At 36.0% G+C, this 22443-nt stretch overlaps 1 protein-coding gene, 1 long non-coding RNA gene and 1 other non-coding gene across 4 annotated transcripts; 1 reads left to right on the top strand and 2 right to left on the bottom strand.

Annotated features, from left to right (window-relative positions):
* Window positions 1–4877: 4877 nt before the first annotated feature.
* Window positions 4878–5886, bottom strand: LOC147934732 (uncharacterized). Its single transcript, XR_015571783.1, has 2 exons — window positions 5756–5886; window positions 4878–5478 (listed from the first exon to the last, which is right to left on the bottom strand). It is a non-coding gene; the product is annotated as an uncharacterized LOC147934732 (long non-coding RNA).
* A 9603-nt stretch (window positions 5887–15489) lies between these two features.
* On the top strand, window positions 15490–15561 carry TRNAC-GCA (transfer RNA cysteine (anticodon GCA)). The gene has a single exon. It is a non-coding gene; the product is annotated as a tRNA-Cys (tRNA).
* Window positions 15516–20629, bottom strand: LOC104724720 (aluminum-activated malate transporter 13). 2 transcript variants are annotated; one of them, XM_010443264.3, is made up of 6 exons: window positions 20251–20610; window positions 19514–19654; window positions 16974–17246; window positions 16768–16898; window positions 16518–16661; window positions 15516–16421 (listed from the first exon to the last, which is right to left on the bottom strand). In XM_010443264.3, exons 1-6 carry the CDS (start codon window positions 20537–20539, stop codon window positions 15765–15767), a joined length of 1635 nt encoding a protein of 544 aa, XP_010441566.2. In that variant the 5' UTR covers window positions 20540–20610; the 3' UTR covers window positions 15516–15764. The 2 variants fall into 2 exon arrangements, with proteins under 2 accessions (XP_010441566.2, XP_087327061.1); XM_087470935.1 differs by lacking the exons at window positions 15516–16421; window positions 16518–16661; window positions 16768–16898; window positions 16974–17246 and adding an exon at window positions 17332–18765 and having other exon boundaries at window positions 20251–20629.
* Window positions 20630–22443: the final 1814 nt, after the last annotated feature.

The raw sequence follows: 22443 nt of genomic DNA, 5'->3' as shown, positions 1-22443 counted from the left end.
AGGTTAGATCACCAAAAGTATATGATCTTACCAAAAGCCAAACATGAATGGCTAAACCTGCATTTTCAGGTTTACAAAAGTGTAAGTGAATACAATTCCGCTTTGTTCGGAATCACTTCAAGGATGGCTCTCTACGGAGAAGAAGTTTCCGATTATGATATGATCGAGAAAACATTCCAAACTTTCCATCCTTCAAATATACTCCTGCAGCAACAATATCAAGAAAGATGGTATACTCGATATTCTGAATTAATGCAAGTTCTTCATGTTGCTGAACAAAATAATGAGCTCATGATGATAAATCATCAAACTCGTCTAACGGATCAGCTCCACTTTCAGAAGTGAATGTTGCTACATCCGATCCAGTTATAATAATTGGCAAGGACGAGGACGCGGAAGCGGACACGGTCGTGGAGGAGGTCGTGGAAGAGGAAATGGAAGGGGTCTCTCTCTGCTAATAACTTCAACACAAGAAAAACCAACAAAAATCTTCAAATCAATAATGTTGGTCGCGTTTTAAAGAAACAAGGTGAAAGTACTTGTTACAAATGCGGCATGAAAGGACATTGGTATCAAACCTGCCATATACCAAAACATTTTGCCGATCTGTATCAAGCATCTCAAAAGGCAAAAGAACGAGATGTTGAGACCAACCTCATCTCTGATGAAACAGGACCTTCTTTCCATGGCCTAAATGATGAACCCCATCTTGATATAGCAGATTTTCTCGTTGATCATGAAAACGGAAAATCATGCGAATAAGGCCCATATGCCATAATAAGCTTTGTCATAGTTTGATATGTACTTTATGTTTTAACAAATGTCTTTTTGAATAATAGTTTTATTGTAATATATAATAAGCCTTTTTGTAAGACTTTATGTTATTTTTTTAATGCTTATTTTATAAATATTTTATCTCAGAAAATGTCAAATTTTGAGATTGAGGATGGAGATATGTGTGAGATTGAGGATGGAGATATGTGTCTAGCAGACAGTGCTACAATGCACTCAATACTTAAAGAGAAAAAAATATTTCTCCTCTCTCAAAATAAAAGACTTCGCTAGAAGCATGAGCACTATATATGGTAATGCAAAGATTATTATAGACTATGGAAAAGACAATTTTTCAATGCTAAGGGGGACAAATTTTGAAATTGATGCATTATATTTCCCTAAGTCTCATAGAAACTTGATTAGTTTAAGAGATATCCGAAGAAATGGATATGAATATCATATAGAGACTTTGAATAAGAATGGCATTGAATATCTTTGCATAACATCTGAGGAGAAACATATATTGGAAGAATTGCCAATGTTATCCTCTGGATTGTATTGCACAAAAATAAATAAGTTTGCATCTTATGTTACAGTAAACTCTAAGTTTACTAGTACATTTAAGATATGACATGAAAGGCTTGGACATCCTGGTTCAATCATGATGCGAAAAATTGTGCAAAATTCTAATGGTCATCCACTGAAGAACCAAAGATTTTTAGATATGATGAGATTTCATGTGATGCATGTTCTCAAGGAAAACTCATAATTCGGACATCGCCAGCCAAAATTGGGAATGCATCACCATTATTCTTAGAGAGAATACATGGTGATATATGTGGACCTATCCACCCTTCATACGGACCGTTTCGTTATTTTATAGTAATGATTGACACATCTAGTAGATGGTCAAATGTGTGTCTATTGACAACACGAAACACGGCCTTCGCAAAATTCATTGCCCAAATAATCAGGTTGAAGGTTAAATTCCCTTATTATCCCTTAATAACGCTGGTGAATTCACTTCACATGCTTTCAATGATTATTGTATGTCAATAGGAATCGATGTTGAGCATCCGGTTCCTCATGTTCATACACAAAATGGCATGGCTGAATCTTTGATTAAACGGCTACAACTCATTGCTAGACCGTTAATATTGAGAACAAAGCTCCCAATTTCTGTATGGGGTCATGCTATATTGCATGCTACGGCATTGGTCCAAATACGACCAAATGCATATAATAAATATTCTCCTTTACAATTAGCATATGGCCAAGAGCCAAACATATCCTATTTCCGTATTTTTGGATGTGCGATTTATGTTCCTATAGCCCCACCGCAAAGAACAAAAATGGGGCCACAAAAGAGATTGGGTATATCTGTCGGTCATGCATCACCGAGTATAATTTGATATCTTGAAAAGCAAACTGGTGATATTTTTATGGCACGTTTTGCCGATTGCCATTTTAATGAAGATGAATTTCCAGCGTTAGGGGGACGAATTAAACAAGTACCAAAAGATATTATATGGTATATACCATCTTTGATATATCTTGAACCCTCTACAAATCAACGTGAACTGGAAGTTCAGAAAATTGTACATTTAGAAAAATTGGCAAATCAATTACCAGATGCGTTAATAGATACAATAAGGGTGACAAAGTCATATATCCCCGCTGCAAATGCATCATCAAGAGTTGAAATTCCTAGAGAGGAATTCGATGGAAGCAAAGCTAATGAACCTAATGTCCAATTGAAATGGGGGAGGCCAATGGGCTCTAAAGCTAAAAATTCCCAAAAGAAAAAAGAAAGTTGGAGATGAAAATGTTCAAGAAGAACCAAATAAAGAGAAAAGTCCTCAGGATGATACAGAAAATATGAGATTTCTATTAACTATGCCCAAAATGAATATTATGGTATAGTGATGAAATCGATGATGATAATGGAATATTCTCTTTTTCTGTATCTAAAGATATCGATCATGAAAAAGATGATCCAGATCCAAGGTCCGTATCAGAATGCCAACATAGGCCTGATTGGGAGAAATGGAAAAGGCTATGCAACTTGAGTTACTTTCCCTCAATAAAAGAAATGTCTTTGGACCTCTTGTCACTGTATCTAAAAATGTAAAATCTGTTGGTTGCAAATGGGTATTTGTGCGAAAAAGAAATGAGAAAGATGAAATCACACGATATAAAGCCCGACTTGTTGCACAAGGTTTTTCTCAAAGACCTGGAGTTGATTATGAAGAAACATATTCTCCAGTCATGGATGCAATTACATTCAGGTACTTAATGAGTCTAACAGCTTCTAAGAATTTAGAAATGTACCTTATGGATGTAGTGACAACATATTTATATGGATCATTGGATAATGATATATACATGAAAATCCCAGAAGAATTTAAGATTCATAAGGCATTAGACTCTAAGTCTAATGAAATTTGTGTGATCAAATTACAGCAATCACTTTACGGGTTAAAACAATCTGGGTGCATGTGGTATAATCGCTTAAGTGAATACCTATTGAAGAAAAGGTATGTTAATAATGAAATATGCTCATGCATCTTCATAAAGAAATCTCCATCGGGATTTGTGATCATTGTTGTATATGTTGATGATCTGAATATAATTAGAACTCAAAAGGAGATTGATGATGCAAGAACTCATATGAAAGAAGAGTTCGAGATGAAAGATCTTGGAAAGACTAACTTTTTTCTTGGGCTCCAAATAGAACATTTCCAAGATGGAATATTTGTGCATCAATTAAATTATACGAAAAAAAATTTAAAACGTTTTAATATGGATAAAGTGATTCCTTTGAGTACTCCAATGGTCAATATATCTCTGAATGTCGATAGTGATCCATTCATACCTTATGAAAATAACGAGAAAATACTTGGTCCCGAAGTACCTTATATGAGTGCTATCGGTGGACTCATGTACCTTGCAAATTACACTAGACCAGATATTGCATTTGCTACGAATCTACTTACAAGATACAACTCATCCCCTACTCATAGGCATTGGAATGGGATAAAACATATTCCCCGTTATCTTCAAGGTACGATTGACTTGGGATTATTTTATCTTAGAAACTCTTCGGTTGGTCTAGTTGGTTTTGCAAATGCAGGATATTTATCAGATCCACATAAATCCCGATCCTAAAATTGGATATGTTTTCATAATTGGAGGAACTGTAATCTCATGGCGCTCATAAAAACAGACTTTGGTCACCACTTCCTCAAATCATGCAGAAATAATTGTTCTTCATGAAGCATCGAGGGAAAATGTATGGCTCAGAACAATGACTAACCACATACAAGAATCGAGTGGAATAGTAACCAGTAAAGAGCCAACAACATTATTCGAAGACAATGCTGCTTGTGTAGCCCAAATCAAAGAAGGTTACATCAAGAGCGACAGAATAAAACATATACCTTCAAAATTTTTCTCCTACACTCAAGAACTCGAGCAAAAGAAGGAAGTTGATATCCAATATATCCGCTCAAGTGACAATGCAACAAATCTATTTATAAAGGCACTTCCTACTTCAACATTCCAAAAGCATATTCAGAGTATTGGAATGCGGCATCTACGAGATATGTGAAGTTTTTTCGAGGGAGAGTTTACACTACTGTACTCTTTTTCCCTTGTCATGGTTTTTATCCCACTGGATTTTTCCATGATGAGGTTTTTAATGAGGCAGTGTGTAACTCATCACTGGTGATGGATACTCATGGGGGAGTGTTATAAAATTAGTGTGAGTATGCATCACCACAAGTGTCCCACTTCATGCAAACCATCACAATAAGTGTCCCTCCTCATGCATTGCATGTAACACTTGTAACATTTGTTCACCAACCTCTATATACTTGTCTTTGTCTCCTCCCATTATAAATAGGAGTTATGTAGAAGAGAGAAAAATGTGTATGTGAGAAGTCTTACCATCTTTCTAAGTTTCTCTCTAGCTTCTCTCTAATTTTCTCTCTCAAATCAATACACTCATCTTCTAGATCTCTTTTCCTTTTTTATTCTCCTCATAATAAAGTACTTCTTACCTCCAACCTTATAATATAGTTTACAATAGATACTAACAAGAATAAACCAACTTCACACACTGTATTCAATATTTCAATTTACACAATTCGATTACAGCCAAGAGAATCTAATGTTCATGAAACAAGAGAAACTAAAATCCACCTTGAGAAGACGATGAATCTTCACAGAGGATGAATCGCAAAATCAACCCAAGTTTAGAGAGAGAAACTGTAACAAAATTTACAAATTGCTGCTTAATGAATTGAGAAAACGATATATTTTCTGTTACACTTGAATCGCCTCTGCCTTCACCATCGTGACCGTTGAGCCTTCTCCATCTCTCACGTCCACGTGGCACTCTCTATACTGTATCAAATCCTCCCCTCCTAAAGAACCATGTCCTCATGGTTGAAAGCAGGAAATCGCTTGAGCAAATCAAATAGAAGAAACTCCCAAGTGGCTTCGGATTCAGCTTCATTCATCCACTTGACCAGAACCTTGGTAGCAGAACGACCTTGCATGTTGACAATCTTATGCTCCAGAATTTGTTCTGGTTCCTTAATAGAAGGCAAACTGGTACCGACAACAACAACATATCCAGCTGGTTGCCCGCGAATTTAGACCGTAGGTGGCTTGGCACCTCCAGCTGGTTGGCTCGCCATTCTGCAAAAGAACATCAACAAAACCAGTTTAAGCAAACGGTTAAGGAGTTCTTCACAAGTAAAATTAAGATGTAAGCTTGTTCATGGACCCGAGAATTCCAAAACTTAGAATCGATCAGAAAACGAGCAGAATTGGGCAGATTCAATAAACCTAATTTACAAAACAAACAAACAAAGATCCAAAGCAAAATAACCAAAACACATGTAAAAGCGTGTCGATCCGAAAACAACAACATATACATAAACAAAAAATAAAAGAGAGAAGAGAAGGTTCTTACTATTCAGAATCTCCGGTGATTAATTTACAAAACAAATAACGAGAGAGAGAGAGAGAGAGAGAGTGAGAGAGAGAGAGAGAGAGAGAGACATAAATTACGTAAGATACCTCCTAAGATAAAGAGAAAGAGAGAAAATCCGATGTCTTAATGGAGAGGTATGTATCTCATCTTCAACTAGATTGTAATTGTCTGTGTACTTATTACTATATGTTGTATAAAACCAGCTCAGTGTTGATGACAATCTCAAATTCTTTTTACTTTGTTCTGTAGTCTTTTTTTTTTTTTGACCCAACAAGTTCATTGGCGTCTCTAGCTATAAAACAGGATTTGACTGTTCTACAAAATGTCGTCTGGTTCAACAAAAGTGTTGGATCCTGCACATCAAGGAACTGGCCACAAATCATATCCTTTCATGTTGTGGTATTCTCGTATCAATCTCATTTTCCCTAAACTTTATTTGCAAAATTGTTTCAAACATTATAGTTTTTATTCTCCCTCTCTAATATGTTATTAATATAGACATTAACATTATTTTTATTTATTTTGTTTTAATCTAAAATTGAAACGAACCAACCCATTTTTTTAATATAATAATAATCTACTGTTTTCATACTGGCTAACCACCTAACCACAATCAAACCAACCGTGAAAATAACCAAAAGATAACATTAATCAATAACCAATAAACAAATAATTAATAAACCAATAACAAATGATAATTCAACCAAGTCATAAAAACATAAAACCAGCAACCTAGCAACCTAACAGAAGCCAGACATTACATCAACGAGCCACTAGAACATCCTCTTCATCATCGCTTTGATTCAACGATCACACTTTGCCTTCTGCACCACAACACACATGAAACCAGCAACCTAGCAATCCTCTTATCTATTGGGCGATACACAGAAGCAATTGAGATAACTCTAACTAACAAACAACAATCAACAAACAAACTAGGACAACTGCATCGATTGACACCAACCAATGCATCGACCAACACCATATGGGGTTGCATCGACCGACGCAAACCAGCATCGACCGATGCAAGACTCACCTGCATCGATTGACACCAACATTGCATCAACTGATGCATGTTCAACATTTCACGAAATCCCTAATTGCATCAATGACACCTCCACATGGCATCGACCGATGCTCCTAGGTCAGACCGCACCGTCCTTGCATTTGCATCGATCGGCACACTTGTCGAGCATCATCTTCCTCGAAGCTCCTTGCCGGATCTTCGTTTCTAAACCACCAAAACACGATCCATTGCCACAAAAGATCCTCCCAAGGCCCCAAGTGATGCATAAACACTCTAACAAACCAAGGAACAACCATATAACACATAAAACACAAAAATCAGAGAAAATCCTAAGCTTAGATAAGCCATGGTCATGCACTCACCTTTGCCAAAGAAGAATCTGACACAAAACCGACAGATCTACAACGATCTCAGCTACAAATTTCCCGAAGAACATCCCCAAATCTCCCAAAATCCTCAAAAACAACTTCTCACTTTCTTTTCTCTCTAAAAACGGCTAAAACTCGACTAATCACGACACAACTCCCTTTAACTCGACTTAAGGGTTATCCTAACCTAAAACGCAGCTAAACACGCGTTTAACTTAAGTCACCTCGCGAAAACTGACCTTTTGTCGACCGATGCACCACATGCATTGATTGATGCATCACCCAGACCGGGATTCCGGTTCGCGGATTTTACAATTCTCCCCCACCAACATAGATTCGTCCTCGAATCTTGAATAACCACCAGCCAAGGACTCCCGTGTAACCATCTCCATGGCGCTCATCGGACCTAAGCTTGCATGCCATAATGTATTAGGAAGTCCAATATTCGTTTCTCGGGTTGCCACCCTACAGCGCGCCCCCGGATCGTCATCCAAAGTCGATATACCAGCCATATTTTCAAGCCACAAAGTCTTAGGATATAACGGTACTAGGAGAACTGAAATCCTCCAAGAGTCATTCAAGACTGACTGTCCTTAGAGTAAGCAATTCGGAACACGTCTGTGTCTTATCTCCTAACCAGGTTCCTTTTCCGTGGTTCGCGTAAAACATCACAATGTCCTACCAATCACATATTCCCTCACTGGAATACCTCATGACAGCACAAGGATCATCAACATGCCACAAGGACCACCACTAAATCCGACAAATATCCTAAACAGGACCACCACAAAGGCCAAATATCTAAACAGACCACCACCAAGGCCACAAAAATGTCCTAAACAAGACAGCCACAAAGGCCAAACAATTTTCCTAACAAGGACCGCCACCAAGGTCACACATTCCGAAGGACCGTCACGAAGACCACTTGTCCCGAAGGACCTTCACGAAGACCACTCGTCTTGATGGACCATCACGAATACCACTCATCCCTGAGGACCGTCACGAAGACCACAAATCTCGAAGGATCGCCTAAACAAGCTACACATCCCAAATGACCGTCACAAAGACCTTCTCGATCATCTTCCCAGCCTACATGGCCGAGATCACGAGACTCCCCGAAGTCGGTCTCACTCCCTCAAATACCAACTTCCCTCTTGGACACTCAAACTCCACTCTACCCCGATGACAATCAAGATGAACCATATGTCGATGTAACCAATCCATATCCAGGATAACATCATACAATTCCACTAGGCTGATAACCAAGTCCGCAGGCCATGACTCCCCTGCGACCTGAATATCAACTCCTCTCGCCCGTCCAATAACTCTCAGAAACTAGCCTCCCGCAACTCTGACAACTCCCGCTCGCTCCCCGGGATATCCTCTAATATTAGCGCTCTCTACGCACTCTAGAGTAATGAAGCTATGAGTTGCTCCAGAATCAAACATAACGTGGTACCTAAACCCTCCCACCAATAAGGTCCCTACACAAACCTTATGTGCTGAGAACTTAACACTTTATCACAGGCAAAACATAAAATCTGAACATACTAGAATTCACAAAGTCTAGGTACCAGAAACTATATATGTGATCGCCCCGACACTAGTTCCACCAGTCTCCACCATCATGTACACTTGTGGCGCCTGCTCAATCTGTGTCACCTGCTGCACTCCCGGATGCACCACATGTTACACCGCTGCCAGTGCCATCTGCTACAAGTTGAGACACTTGGGATTGATGTGTCCAGGCTCCCTGCAATGATAGCATACACGAACCGTTGACTCAGCCACCATCGTAGCACTCCTCTGGGGACATATAGCTACCCTCTGCTCCATGCTACCACACTCGTAGTACCCTGCACCACTCGGCCTCTACGTAGCCTCCCACTTCCTCTGGGTTCATTGCGTAGGCTTGCCACCCTTGCCAGAACCTCCATGATATTGAGCATTCCTAGGCTGAACTGTTGGACTAATTGTCATTGCCTGTGCCCGGATATCATCCTCAATTTTTGTCGCAGTCTCAACCAGTTCTGCACTCATAACATAACTCCGCCCTCTACAGTGAAATTTCAAATCATCATGTAGGGCCCTCATAAACCTCCTGATATGAGCCTCCTCGGACTCCAATGCGACCCCCATACATCAAAAGTTGACTGAACTCCACGTCCAGCTCCCGCACCGACCGCATCCCCTAAGATAACTGTAGGAACTGCACCTACAAACGGTCTAATGCCTCCCTAGGAAAGCACTTGCGGTTGAACTCCTCCATGAAGTTAGCCCAAGTCATCTCCCTCTGCACCCTTCCTAGCAGCCACTGATCTTCACCACACGTGAGCATCACCAACTAGGTTGTGATCCCTATTTCCACCCAAAACTCCTGAGGACATCTGAGAGATTGGAAATTACGTTCCACTCTCGCCCTCCACGCATCTGCAATAGTAGGATCTGAACCATCCGCAAACCGCTCAGTATCGATGTTGCTCATCTCCCTCAACATACTGACATAACGAGAATGAGCTCCCATATCAGCAACCACTGGCTGCTGCAGTTCTGCCGCCACTGGCGATACTACATGAGCCTGAGCCGGAACCACTCCCAGTAACCGCTCCAACAGCTGTGTCAACAAGCCTGCCAGGTCAACACCTCCTCCAGGAGCTCCACCCACTGGGACTCATGTACCCGGAACCCTAGCATCATCGGCCACTCTGGCACCGACACCGCCCACACTGACTCTCTCAGCACCTACGGTCTTATCAGTACCTCCACCGAACACACTCATGGACCCCTCCTAGAAGCCCTGCGACTCGGTAACACTCTCAGCTGTCACACTCTTATCCAAAATATCTCTAACCGTTGGGCCTCTGCCCCTTCCACGACCATGAACGCATCCACGATCAGCAACAACACACTTTTTAACCATCTGCACTACCATGGACAGAAGGCTAAGCAAACAATCTAATAGTACACAAAAACATAACTCACCGTGGAATCACATTGTAGGCTCGAGCAGGATGTTCTAGGACTCCATGCCAAACACAATTGACGAACTCACATAATCAATCAAAGCATGCAAATACCAAACATCAGCAATAGAAACACAATGAAACCGTACCTAGAACCGTAAGGGCTCTGATACCTAACTGAAACGATCTGAACCGTTTTTTTATAATAATAATTAAACTAGTGATCTCATACCCACTAGCCACCTAACTACATCCAAACCAAACAGCGGAAAAAAACCAATAGATACCAATATACAATAACAAATATGATAAACCAATAATTCAATAGCAGTATTAAATCAACCAACAAAAACATAAAATATCAAACCAGCAATCCTAGACAACATTCTAACGACTCAACTCTAGCAACCTAACATAAGCCAAACAACAACCAATCGAGCCACTAGAACATCCTCCTCTTAACTTTCTTGATTCCACGATCACACTTTGCCTTCACCTGCACCACAAACACAAATCGAGATGCATGAATATTTTATAAACACTCAGTGGGACAATCCTCATATCTATTGGGCTATACACACAAGCAATTGAGATAACTCTAACCATCAAACAAAAATCAACAACAAACAACAAACCAGGACAATTGCATCGACCGACACAAGCTTGCATCGACCGATGCAAGACTCGCCTGCATCGACCGACACTAACACTACATCGACCAACATTAACACTGCATCGACCGATGCATGCTCGATATTTCACAAAATCCTTAATTGCATTGACTGACGCCTCCACATGGCATCGATTGATGCTCCTAGGTCAAATCACGTCGTCCTCGTATTGCATTGACCAACACACAAAGTGCATCGATCGACACACATCCCGAGCATCACCTTCCCCCAAAGTCCTTGCTGGATCTCCGTTCCTAAACCACCAAAACACAACCCAATGCCACAAAGATGCCTTCCAAAGCCTCTTGTGACTCAACAACATTCTAACAAGCCAAGAAATCAACCATATAACACATAAAAAAGCAAAATCAGAGAATCTCAAGCTTAGATAAGTCATAATCATGCACTCACCTTTGCCAAGAAGATTTTGACCCTTACACAAGCGGATCTACGCTCCTAGCAAGCTCATACAACGTGTCTAGCCTCAGATCTCCCAAGAACAGCTATGAATCTCCCAAAAACTCCTCCAAAGGCTTAAAAACTTCTTTCTCTCTTCTCTTTTTCTCAAAAACGGCCAAAACTCGGCCAAACCCACGAGTTTCTCCTTTTAAACACGACTCTAGAGTTTTCCCTAACCCAAAATGCAATGTTTAACTTACTCGTTTCTCGACCAAACCGGCCTTGCATCGATCAACACTACACTTGCATCGATCAATGCACATCCCAAACCGGGATTTCGGTTTACGGATGTTACAGCCTTACATCAAACGTTTATTACATAGATAGCAAGCATGATGAATCTAGATTATTTGATTTAGTTTTTCTTTTCTTTTCTTTCGTGAACCTGATTGTTTATATTTGTTTTGAATTCAAATAATTTTAGTTGTTTTTTTATTTCAAAATTAAATGGAAAGTGAAATTGATAGTTTTATTTAGATCAAAATTTTCTTACCATTTCATCTTTAGGACTTTTAGAAGATATTTGTTTTGTGATTGTTTCTTTTGTGTTTAGCATCTCTACCTTACATCAAATGTTTATTACATGGATAGCAAGCATGATGAGTCTAGATTTTTTTAGTATCTGATTCAGATTATTTTCTTCCAATTTAGTATTTGATTTAGTTTTTCTTTTCTTTTCTTTCATGAACCTTATTGTTTGTATTTGTTTTAAATTTAAATAATTTTAGTTGATTTTTTAATTTAAAATTAAATTGAATGTGAAATTAATAGTTTTATTTATATCAAAATTTCCTTACCATTTCATCTTTAGGACTTCTAGAAGATACTAAGCGTTTTTATTTTTATGTATATTTTTTTTGTATTGGATTCTAATTCATTTTTAGATTTTGTTTTTGTTCAGTAATAATATTGATGGTTTATATATATATATATATATATATATATATATATATATATATATATATCTTGAATTGAAACGACTTCAAATTGGTTAGAATTGTTTTTATTTTATTTTATTATGATATTGAATGTCAAATTCAAGTTTTATTTTGATCATTTTTTCGTTTGTTAAAAAAAAAAAGATAAAATTTAGATTATAGTTTCCTTTGTGTTTTAGTTAGATTGAAATTGTTTAGAAAATATATATATATATATATATTTATAAAGTCGACGGAAATAGAAAATAAGCTACTACTTCGACCTAGCCCCTCTTCCTCTACCGGCGTCGGCTCTTGCTTCGACCTAGCCACTCTCCCTCTATAGGCCGACGATTTTTCTCGGTAAGAACTTAATTTTTGATTAAATTTTCTCATATTTTTGTTGTTGTTTTGGTTGATTATTGTTTTTGCAATTCTAATTAATAGAAATTTGTTTCTAAATGACCGAACAATTTATAAAGTGTATTTTTCTACCTAAACAACAAGACAATGTATTTTTTTAACATGAACCATTAACAAAATTTAAATAAACTACCTTAACTTTTATTAATGGTGTCAAAATTAGCATTGACTAATTCAACCATTAGTTAACTGTCAAAAATAACGACGTAGACGCTGACGGTGCATGATTAGAACGCTGACAAAGCATATTATAATTATGTAAATTATGCTTGACAAAATTAATATTATCTTCTTGACCAAATAATATTATTTGGGTAAAAAAATTTTTTTAATATCTTTTAAATCATGAAATCAATAATTTTATAAATCTATTGCATAATTAGGTTCAATGAATATTTATAATTACAGCTCTTATAAATTATTACATCATTGATTTTTTTTAACAAAATAATATTATTTGGATAAAACAATTACAAAAAAAAATTTCTTAACACACGAAATCAATGATTTATCAACCTATTGCATAATTAATTTCAAAAACATTTCTTAATTAAAACACATAGTCAATGATTTTTTTTTTGTCAACAACTTTAATTGATCAGCTTAAATAAGCCAATGTGAATGAACATTGTTTACATACTGCTTCTGTTAATAATTTCTGATAAGTCTGATACCATTTATCAACTAATTAAGAAATATTCATTTGATTTTTTCTTTTAAAAATCATTGATGTAATAACTAATAAGAGTCGTAATTAAGAAACTTTTTTGAAATTAATTATGCAATATATTAAAAAAAATATTGATTAACCGGCGTCGGCGACGAGGAAGACGGAAGAGATTTGGGATGAACTGGTTAACGATTCAGATTCGTAAGAGGAACAAGATGATTTGGCTAATGATTTGGAGGAAGTAGAGAATCTGGAAGAGGAACAAGATGATTTGGAGGAAGAAGAGAATCCGGAAGAGGAACAAGATGATTTGGAGGAAGAAGAGAATATGGAAGAGGAAGAAGAGAATCCAGAAGAGGAAGAAGATGTTCGAGACATATTTCATCTGCCACCGCCATACAACAATTCCAAATTCAGGACGTTGGATCTAGCTAATGGATTGTCTGTTTTACTTGTGGTTTGTTCTAATTTCAATCAGCCTACTGCTGGAATTTCGATTAGATGTGGTAGTTTTGCTGATACTAGAGATTTGTCAGGCTTAGCACATCTTATGGAGCATGTCCTGTTTTTAGGATCAAAAAATTATCCTGGAAAGAGTGAGATTGGTACACTATTTTAAAATAAATTTTTGTCGTTACAAATAACTGTAACTCGCAATTACATTGGTGGATTTTTAATTTTCTTTTTTAGTTTAATGATTATGTCCATGGACATACTGGTGAAGTGTATGCAGAAACTAAATTGGACCATTCAGTCTTTTCAATGCGAGAGTTGATCATGAACACTTTGATCTTGCTTTCAAGATGTTAATTTGCTGATATGTTCTATAATCTTGTCTTCGACTTGAAAGTGATTGAAAAGGAGCTAATAACTATCAATACATGTATTTTAACTCGTCCAATAATTCATTTTTTTGACATCATTTCATTTTTATTTTGTAATTTGTTCTAATATTTATATCATTTGTTTTCAGAATCTGAATTACACAAGTACAGATTTGGGTCGCTATGATCAACTTTTTTGCCATACAACTTCAGAAATCCACCCTTCTCATAGATTTACCAGGGGAATTAAGGATCCCTTACCCGTTTCCGACGTGACCTTCCATCCAGTTTGGAGAAGCTATTCAATGATTGTTACATTGCTTCAAACATGAAGCTTGTAATTATTTCTCCTAATGGTAATGTTTTCATATTTCATATTTGTTTTCTCATCCACTTGTAAGTAAGTTTACAGACCGTAATCATTCACTTGTAATAATTTTTCCTGATGGTAATGTTTTCATATTTCATATTTGAATTTTTTTTTGTAGGACTATCATCAAATCCAAAACGTTTGCATCTGAGTACTTCGAACAAGACTTTGATTTTCCGGTCATTAGTAACCAAAACATGGATTTTCTGGCGAGTACAAATTTAGATCAGAACATAGATGAGTCTATACAAACCGGTTATTGGAGAAACTCTGGATACGATCAAACCGGTTTATTCAGTTACTCATATTTCCTCTAGACGGAGTATTGGTCTCTCTTTACGACAGAAACGCCTTTTATCGTTTTGAGTCTTGGAAAAATTTAAGCTTTGGTCTATGAATGAGTTTTACTTTCTTTCTTTTTTTCAATTATGGAATTATTATAATATAGACATTTGATGTAAAATATTTTTCATTAGTATACGAAGCTGTATTTTATATTCACTATGGATTCTTTTAAAAATCTCAATAGGATTATGCACTACTATCATCTTTATACGATCTCTCATTTCTCTATTACAATGATTAATTGGACCACACTATTATAACATCTTTTGTGACATCGTTAATGTGACATCATTAAAATAACCTTTAAAAAAAATTATTCTGGAAGTGATAATTTGGTAACAATGATTCTTTAATTTGTACAAAAAAAAATCTTTTGCAAAAGGAAAAATGGGGGACTATAAAACACCTACAAGCTATATGTAATTTTTGTGTAATATAGAAGAAGAAAAAAACAATATGATAAAAAAAAATTGAATCTAACTATAAAGGAGCAGAGCTGAAAATATAGGATGTTAATTAATTAAATCAATAATAATTTCCCAAAAATATGCATCTTTTCACTAATTGGATGCGCTTTATACTGTAATTTCTTTTTCTAGTTTTGTTATTTGAATGTAATGTAATTTTCTCAATGTGTTAGGATTTATAAAAAGCTTTTGTGAGCATCTAACAACTTGGGTCCATAGCTCAGTGGTAGAGCAATTGACTGCAGATCAATAGGTCACCGGTTCGAACCCGGTTGGGCCCTCTTTCCTTTTCCTTTTTTTTCTTACAAATTTTGTTTGGTTTAGGCCAAAAGTCAATTACCACCTGATATTACAAAATTCCGAAATAAAAACCCAAAATCAATCGCAAAAGAGAACCGAATCACATAAAAGAACCGAGAGAAACCAAATCAATCTCTACCGTACCAAACAAAATCAAAATAAACCATATCGTAACACGATCAATTCAATCTCCAACCACTAGATCAACCGGTTTCTCAACTCGAACCTCCACAGTCTTATCGTACTCCTTGAAACAGGCGATCGTACCCAACTCCTCAACCTCATCAATCACAGTATCCAGCCTCGCCACCATCTCCACGAGAAGCGACGCAAACGCAGCAAACGGTAACGCTTCCGAAAACTCCAAACTCTTCATAACCGCGATTTTGCTCAGTTGTTTCCTCAGTCTCCTCTTCTCACCGATCGCCGCCGCCGATTTCTTCACCGATCTCAAGCTAGAGAGTGAAACGACGCTTAATGGAAGCGGAGATACGGTGTCGTTCTGTTCTACAGTCTGTCCCAAAACGCAGCCGTTTGAGTTATTATCGTTGTGATACGAAACGATGTCGTTTGAGTTAGTATCGTTGTAATACGAAATGTCGCCGTTTAGATGTTTGTTGGTGATGTCACCGTGGAGGTTAGAGCCTAAGAAGAGCTTAGGCTGTGACTTGATTGTAGTGTTGAGATCTTTTAGTGCCGCTTCGAGACTGTCGGAGAGAATCTCTGGCGAGCAATGACGTCTGTCTCGGATGCTTTCGGAGAGCTCACACAAGACTTTGCAGATTTCTCCGGCTAGTCTAACACAAGGATCTTTGAAGAGGATACGAATAGACCTTGGAGTCTTGAAAAAAATGTAACATAAACAGAATCAAATAAAACTAACTATATGTTATATAATTAATACATGTAATAACATTTTTCAAGTTGAAAGATTTACCTGAATCTCCGTTTGTAAGCAACCGTGAAGAGCAACAACAGTGTAACTAAACTTGCGAAGAACGGATCCAACTTTCATATATTGTTGAGATGGAAACCTATGGCAAAGCCTTGTGTGTCTTAGCTCCCAACTTGCATACATTGCCTATATATAAATGTAAATATGTAATTTATTCTTACAAAGATTACGATATGTCAATCATTATTAATTTAGTCGGATTCGAAGTAAGATTTGATTCAAGATGACATACGAGTGCTTCATCGGCGGATTTAGAATCCAAAACAGTCTTATACCCTTTGTAGATTAATTCTTCATCATCAGATTCAGAATCTGATGTTTCTTTGTCTTTCTCCTTGTTCTCAAAATACTCACTCACACATGCTACGTATAGAGTAAAAAACAATAGTTATATTATGTACTTAAGGTGTGACATGTTTTGGTTAAAGGAATGTGTACCTTCAATACAACGAGAGAGGCCTTGGAGCTTAGTAAAGGTGGATTTATGAAGGTCATCGCCAGACCATATAGGAAAAACCAAAAGGCTCATGAAGAGGCAAATGGCGATACCTATACCAATGGTATATAATCTCGCATTTGCGATCTTAATCACAGTATCGACTCGGTAGCTCGATACCGTGATTAGATTAAACGTCAAAAGGAACACAAGCATACCATAATCGTAGTTTTTCTTTATGTACGGAATAAATCTCATGTATGTTATCATCGATCCTGTTACACATATATATAAATATACAACATGATTAGTGTAGTTAAGTTTTTAGAAATTAATTCATTGTTAAAAAGTTAAAAGCTATTTTTTAGGTCTCAAAGTGCTGTGGAGACTTTTTACTTGTAAAGTCTTTTTTTTTTTTTTTTTGTCAAACAACTTGATTTGAATTCAAGTAATATCAAGTACAAAGGAGGGATACAAAGATCCAAAGTCTGAAACAAAGGTAAACAAATGCATTCCCCAATGCCAAACAAAGATAGATAAATTACATCGACCATTAATCCAAGAGAGTTTTGAGTCACTAACTAAGAAGCAATGACACATGAGAGATCATGGTATGTCGATAACTCTTTCACGAGGATTTTCATGGAAGGTGAGATGGTCCCTGTCAAACAAAGACTAGGAGACGTTGAAAGTGTAGTCGTGGCTAAGCGTCTCACCGGCGTGAGCAGAGCTACTTGAGGTAGTACAAGGGCCATAACAAGAGACTTCATGAGCTTGGGAGCAAAAGAACTCACCAATGAAGCTATTAGGAGGATGCGCCTAAAATAAGTGAAGGGCCGTAACATAACAGGTGGAGTCTCTCTCGCATAAGAGCCTTGGCTATAGAGATTAAGGCTTCCACACAAAGTTTGTAGCCGGCGTAACACAGACAAGTAATAACTCAAATTAACTGGCGTTTGGTGAATGGTGGTTGCTAATGGTATTAGCATTGGAGGATGGCTGAAGTCGCTAGCTAGAATTGACAAAGGGTGATTATTGGCTAAGGACCAAAGACATAATCAATCTGGTGGCAATATAAATTCAGAACTAAGTCGCCTAAACACTTGTGAGCCAAGGGAGCAAGGATTATTACCATGTAAAGAGCAAATACCAGGGTTCTATCTAACTGATTAAACAAGCATAGCAGTCCAATCGGTGTATTCCGCAGAAGGAGTCTTCGGCCTAAGCGGGTATACTCACGATCTGGACCTTGATACGAGCTATGACTTGTTAAAGAGAAAGAACAGGTTGACCTGATTTTTTGGACAATGGGCTTAGGATAATGAACTGTTAATGGGCCGGCTTTGTGGATCAAGCCCACCAAGAGAACACTAGGGTTTTCACATGATGGCCAACAATATGACAAACTGTGGCGGCTGGTCGGAGTGGGTGAATGAACTGGACGTGAGAGGAGCATCTCCGGTGAACACAGAATCATCCTTGCCAAGCTCTGATGGTGGCGAGTGGTTAGAGCGGAGGTCCAAACGTTCGGTAAAACCATGACCCTGAAGAAAGGTTCGCCGTGCGCCGTCGACGTCTTCCCCCGGAAAGGCGCATCTGATGGCTTAAAAGAAAGATCTTTTGCCATCAACAAAACCAAGGTGAAGGCTTCTTCAGGTGAGAACAGGATTCCGATTTTTGACTTGTACAAAGTAGTGGACAATCGATCCGCTATCGCAGAAGCTGGGTTTATGTAGAGAAAGGTGGAGTTCGCCGGAAGACACCTTCTGTCTTTGTGATAGAACCAGCCCAGATCTGGAATTTGTATGATTATAAGGATTTGCCAAAAAGTTAAAAAATGGGGAAAAAATACAAAAGAGGAAAAGGAAACAAAGAAAGATTAAAGCAGGGAAGAAATAAAGCAGAGGAACTCCCGACGTCGGCGAGCCGAAGCTCCGCCGACGCTGAAGAAAATTTGAGAAAAAGTTGCTTCGATGTCTGCGCCTGGGAGAGAAAAGTCGTCTATCCTATTTTATTTGGTCGATCGTTATGGTATTACTTGTAAAGTCTTAAACTTTGACATATATACATTACTAGATGTTTTTAAAAACTTCTCATTTTCCAACTCCCTCATTTTTTTCCTTATGATATGCATCTTTTATTTCAAAGCCAGCAAATTGTGATAATTATCTTTTTAAGCCACATTCTAGTTTTTTTAAAGCAACAATTTCAACAGTCAGTAATTAAATAAAAAGTTTCAACATCACTCCATAGAAGTTTTTCTTGGATAACTTTGAAGCAAACAAAAACGTTAGATATGAGGTAAAATAACTTGTATATAAATTGATTTTTTGCATTTATATTGTAGATTTTTGTCTATAAAAAAAAATCTTTACTTTAATAATTTTAAAAGTTCTACTTACACGTCTAATTAGATGTCAAATGTTTATCGTTCGGTTCACGTCTACCTTAGTTTAGAACATTGTTTATATATATATATATATATATATATATATATATATATATCACAAATTGATTGGTTAATGAAGAACAAAACACGTACCGATGATGAAAACGGCGGTGCCAATGAAGATACCACCGAGGATTTTACCGGAATGGATAGCAACCCACTCAATGAAAAATGCCAAAGATCCTGCTACTAGTGTCCCTAATCCTCTATTTAATCCTTTTCGTAATGTTGCACCTGCAATTATATTATACCATTATCAATTGAAGTGAAGACCATGTGGCTGGATATTTTGCAGAAAGTAGCTAAAAACAAAAACTTATTAACTTCAATTAAATGATCTGCTTAATTTCTTTTAGAAAAAGAAAAAAATCTGCTAATATGTTTTTTTTTTCTTTTCTTTTTTTTTCTGCCGATCAAATTCCGGTTAATTAATTGATGCTTAGTCCCCAAAAAAACAAATCAATCAGAAATTATAATCTTTCTAATTTGAATTTTAGACATAAAAATAAAAAATCTTCAAACTAGGTATTTGTAATCCATGTATATGCTCTAACTTGAGGGGGTGTTACAAAAATATCCCGAACTCATCATTTTTAATATAAATGTCACTAATAGCATTTTAAAAGATGAGATGTATCAACACATCCTTCATGAATAGGGGTAAATCAAGATAATGTCATAAGTAAAAAAAAAAAAAAAAAAAAAAAAGCAAATTTTTGTTCATATGGTCTAAGCAGACGATTATAATAAAAACACAATATCTATCTCTGTCCCTGTAGATTAAGATAAGATTACAAACGAAAAATGCAAACCATGGTTGATATACTAACCGGCAGAGAACTCAAGAACGACAACGACGGTCATGACTGCCCAAAGTGCATTTTTTCCAACACCTTCGAAGATAGGTTCCATGAGATACAACAATGACACGAGTGTTAAGGCGATTCCTACTTTCAAAGCATGTATCACTCTCCTCGGATCTTCTTTTCCGACAATCCATAGATTCTTGAGAATCTTCTTCATCTTCTTTGGAAAGTTTAGAACCTTCTTCCTCTTCGATGTACATCTTTCTTTTTCCATGGAAATCTCCATGCTCCGTGCTTCGACCTTGTTCCTCATTATTATTTTTCTTTGATATCTTTCTAGCTAGTTCTAGTATGTTTTGTTGTTTACTTTCAATGAAAGAATATATATATATATATATATATATATATATATATATATATTATTGATGTATCCTAGTGAAATTATCTTACATGTGGAAAGGTTTTCGTTTTCTTGTACGCTAGCTATATGTATATAGAATAGTAGGTGAACTATGAGAGTCGGACCATAAGTTTAGTTTTTTATTTAAATAATAGATTTAATTATTTTTCAATTTTTTAAAGGGCTAAGTTTTGTTGTTCTTTAATTTCCATTATTTTAGTTTGTAGTTCATAATATGTGTTAATAATTTGTGAACACAACACCATATATAAAACTTAAAAAAATTCATGTTCTCTGTACGATCATGTGATTCACATAGTTACCTTAAAAGGATAAGAAAACAAAATCTTGTTCGTAGTCGTACCGTACAAACTACAAAGATGAATATTAGAGATTAGAATGAGTTTTAAATGACAAAAGGTGTTTACAACCAATAATAAAACATTATGTTGTTTAAAAAAAAAAACCCCAACAAAACTTTATTTGACAAAAAAAAAAGGAAACCCAATTAAAATTATGGAAGAAAATATCACCGACATACTATACAACTATTATATTTGGGATGCTGATGGCTATGCAATTACATAATTGGGTGGAAGGTGGAACGAAACATTCATGTTCCTTTCATTTTTTAATATCATTTACATAGAAAACAGAAAACAATTACAAATCAAAGTTCATCAATTCCACTAAAACTGAGTTATGAACAAATATAAATTTATTTTATTTCTCTACTATATATATTACCCAAAGAAAATAAGTGGAAAACATATTTTCACTATACCATCAATATTTGATAGATTTATATTTCCTTCATATTTATTCTATTGATTCATTTTCATTTCATTTTTTTAATCTTGTAGTGCAGAATTATGCATTGTAAGTATGATAAAACCTTGAATAATATATAAGTATTATGTATTTATAATTAACTGCATGCTAACTAGTTTTGAAAATATGGTTTATTTTCTGATTCTGAGCTAGTGAAATTCAGTTAGAGATGGAATGAAAAACTCATCATCTTGAAAAAATGTGTTAAGAATAACACATCGAAAATGTGATGAAACCTTAAATAATATATAACTGATTTAATTTGCAATATTTCATTCGTTACCGACAAAACGTAGCATAATGTCTATATATCTATTTTTTTATTTGTTTTAATTATAACTTATATCTATATATATATATATATATATATCATCAAATATTTGTATCGGTTTCTAGATAAATTCCAAAACCTTCAAATGTTTACAGTCGGGCTATATATCTTCTGATGATGGAAACATTTTATTCATTTAAGATTTGGACGGTCCCTCGATTTGTAAAAATTAGCTATTTTTCAAATGGAATTTCTCTAGTGAAATTGGTATTTAATTGATGAATAAGTGTTTGATCAAAAAAAAAAAAAAAAATTGATGAATAAGCAGTCGACATGGAAAATAAATTGATGGACGTCAATTTGTGGCAAAATGAATGGACAGTAATGATGCTTTCATTTCTCTTCTACAATGATTAGTTGGAAAAACTGTTGTACCTTTTTTGACATGTATAACCTCTATATATAGTATTTTAAAACATAATTTTGTTACAATACTATGTCATGCTCCAAATATAATTAGGAAAAATAAAACTATGTTAATTGCTAAAATCAAATTTTCCAGCCTTTTGTTATAAATTTTTGGAAACTTTTTTCTACTAAAAAGGATTTCTTATTGAATCATTCGACTTATTTGTTATATCTTATTACTATTTATCTGATATATATATCAATTAAAACAATATATCAATTAAATTAACATTTTTTAAAACATTTT

This window comes from Camelina sativa, chromosome 11, assembly GCF_030686135.1.
Source record: "Camelina sativa cultivar CO46 ecotype springtype chromosome 11, ASM3068613v1".
NCBI lineage: Eukaryota > Viridiplantae > Streptophyta > Magnoliopsida > Brassicales > Brassicaceae > Camelina > Camelina sativa.
The sequence above is the reverse complement of the archived record's forward strand: the minus strand, read 5'-3'. Positions and strand labels throughout refer to the sequence as shown.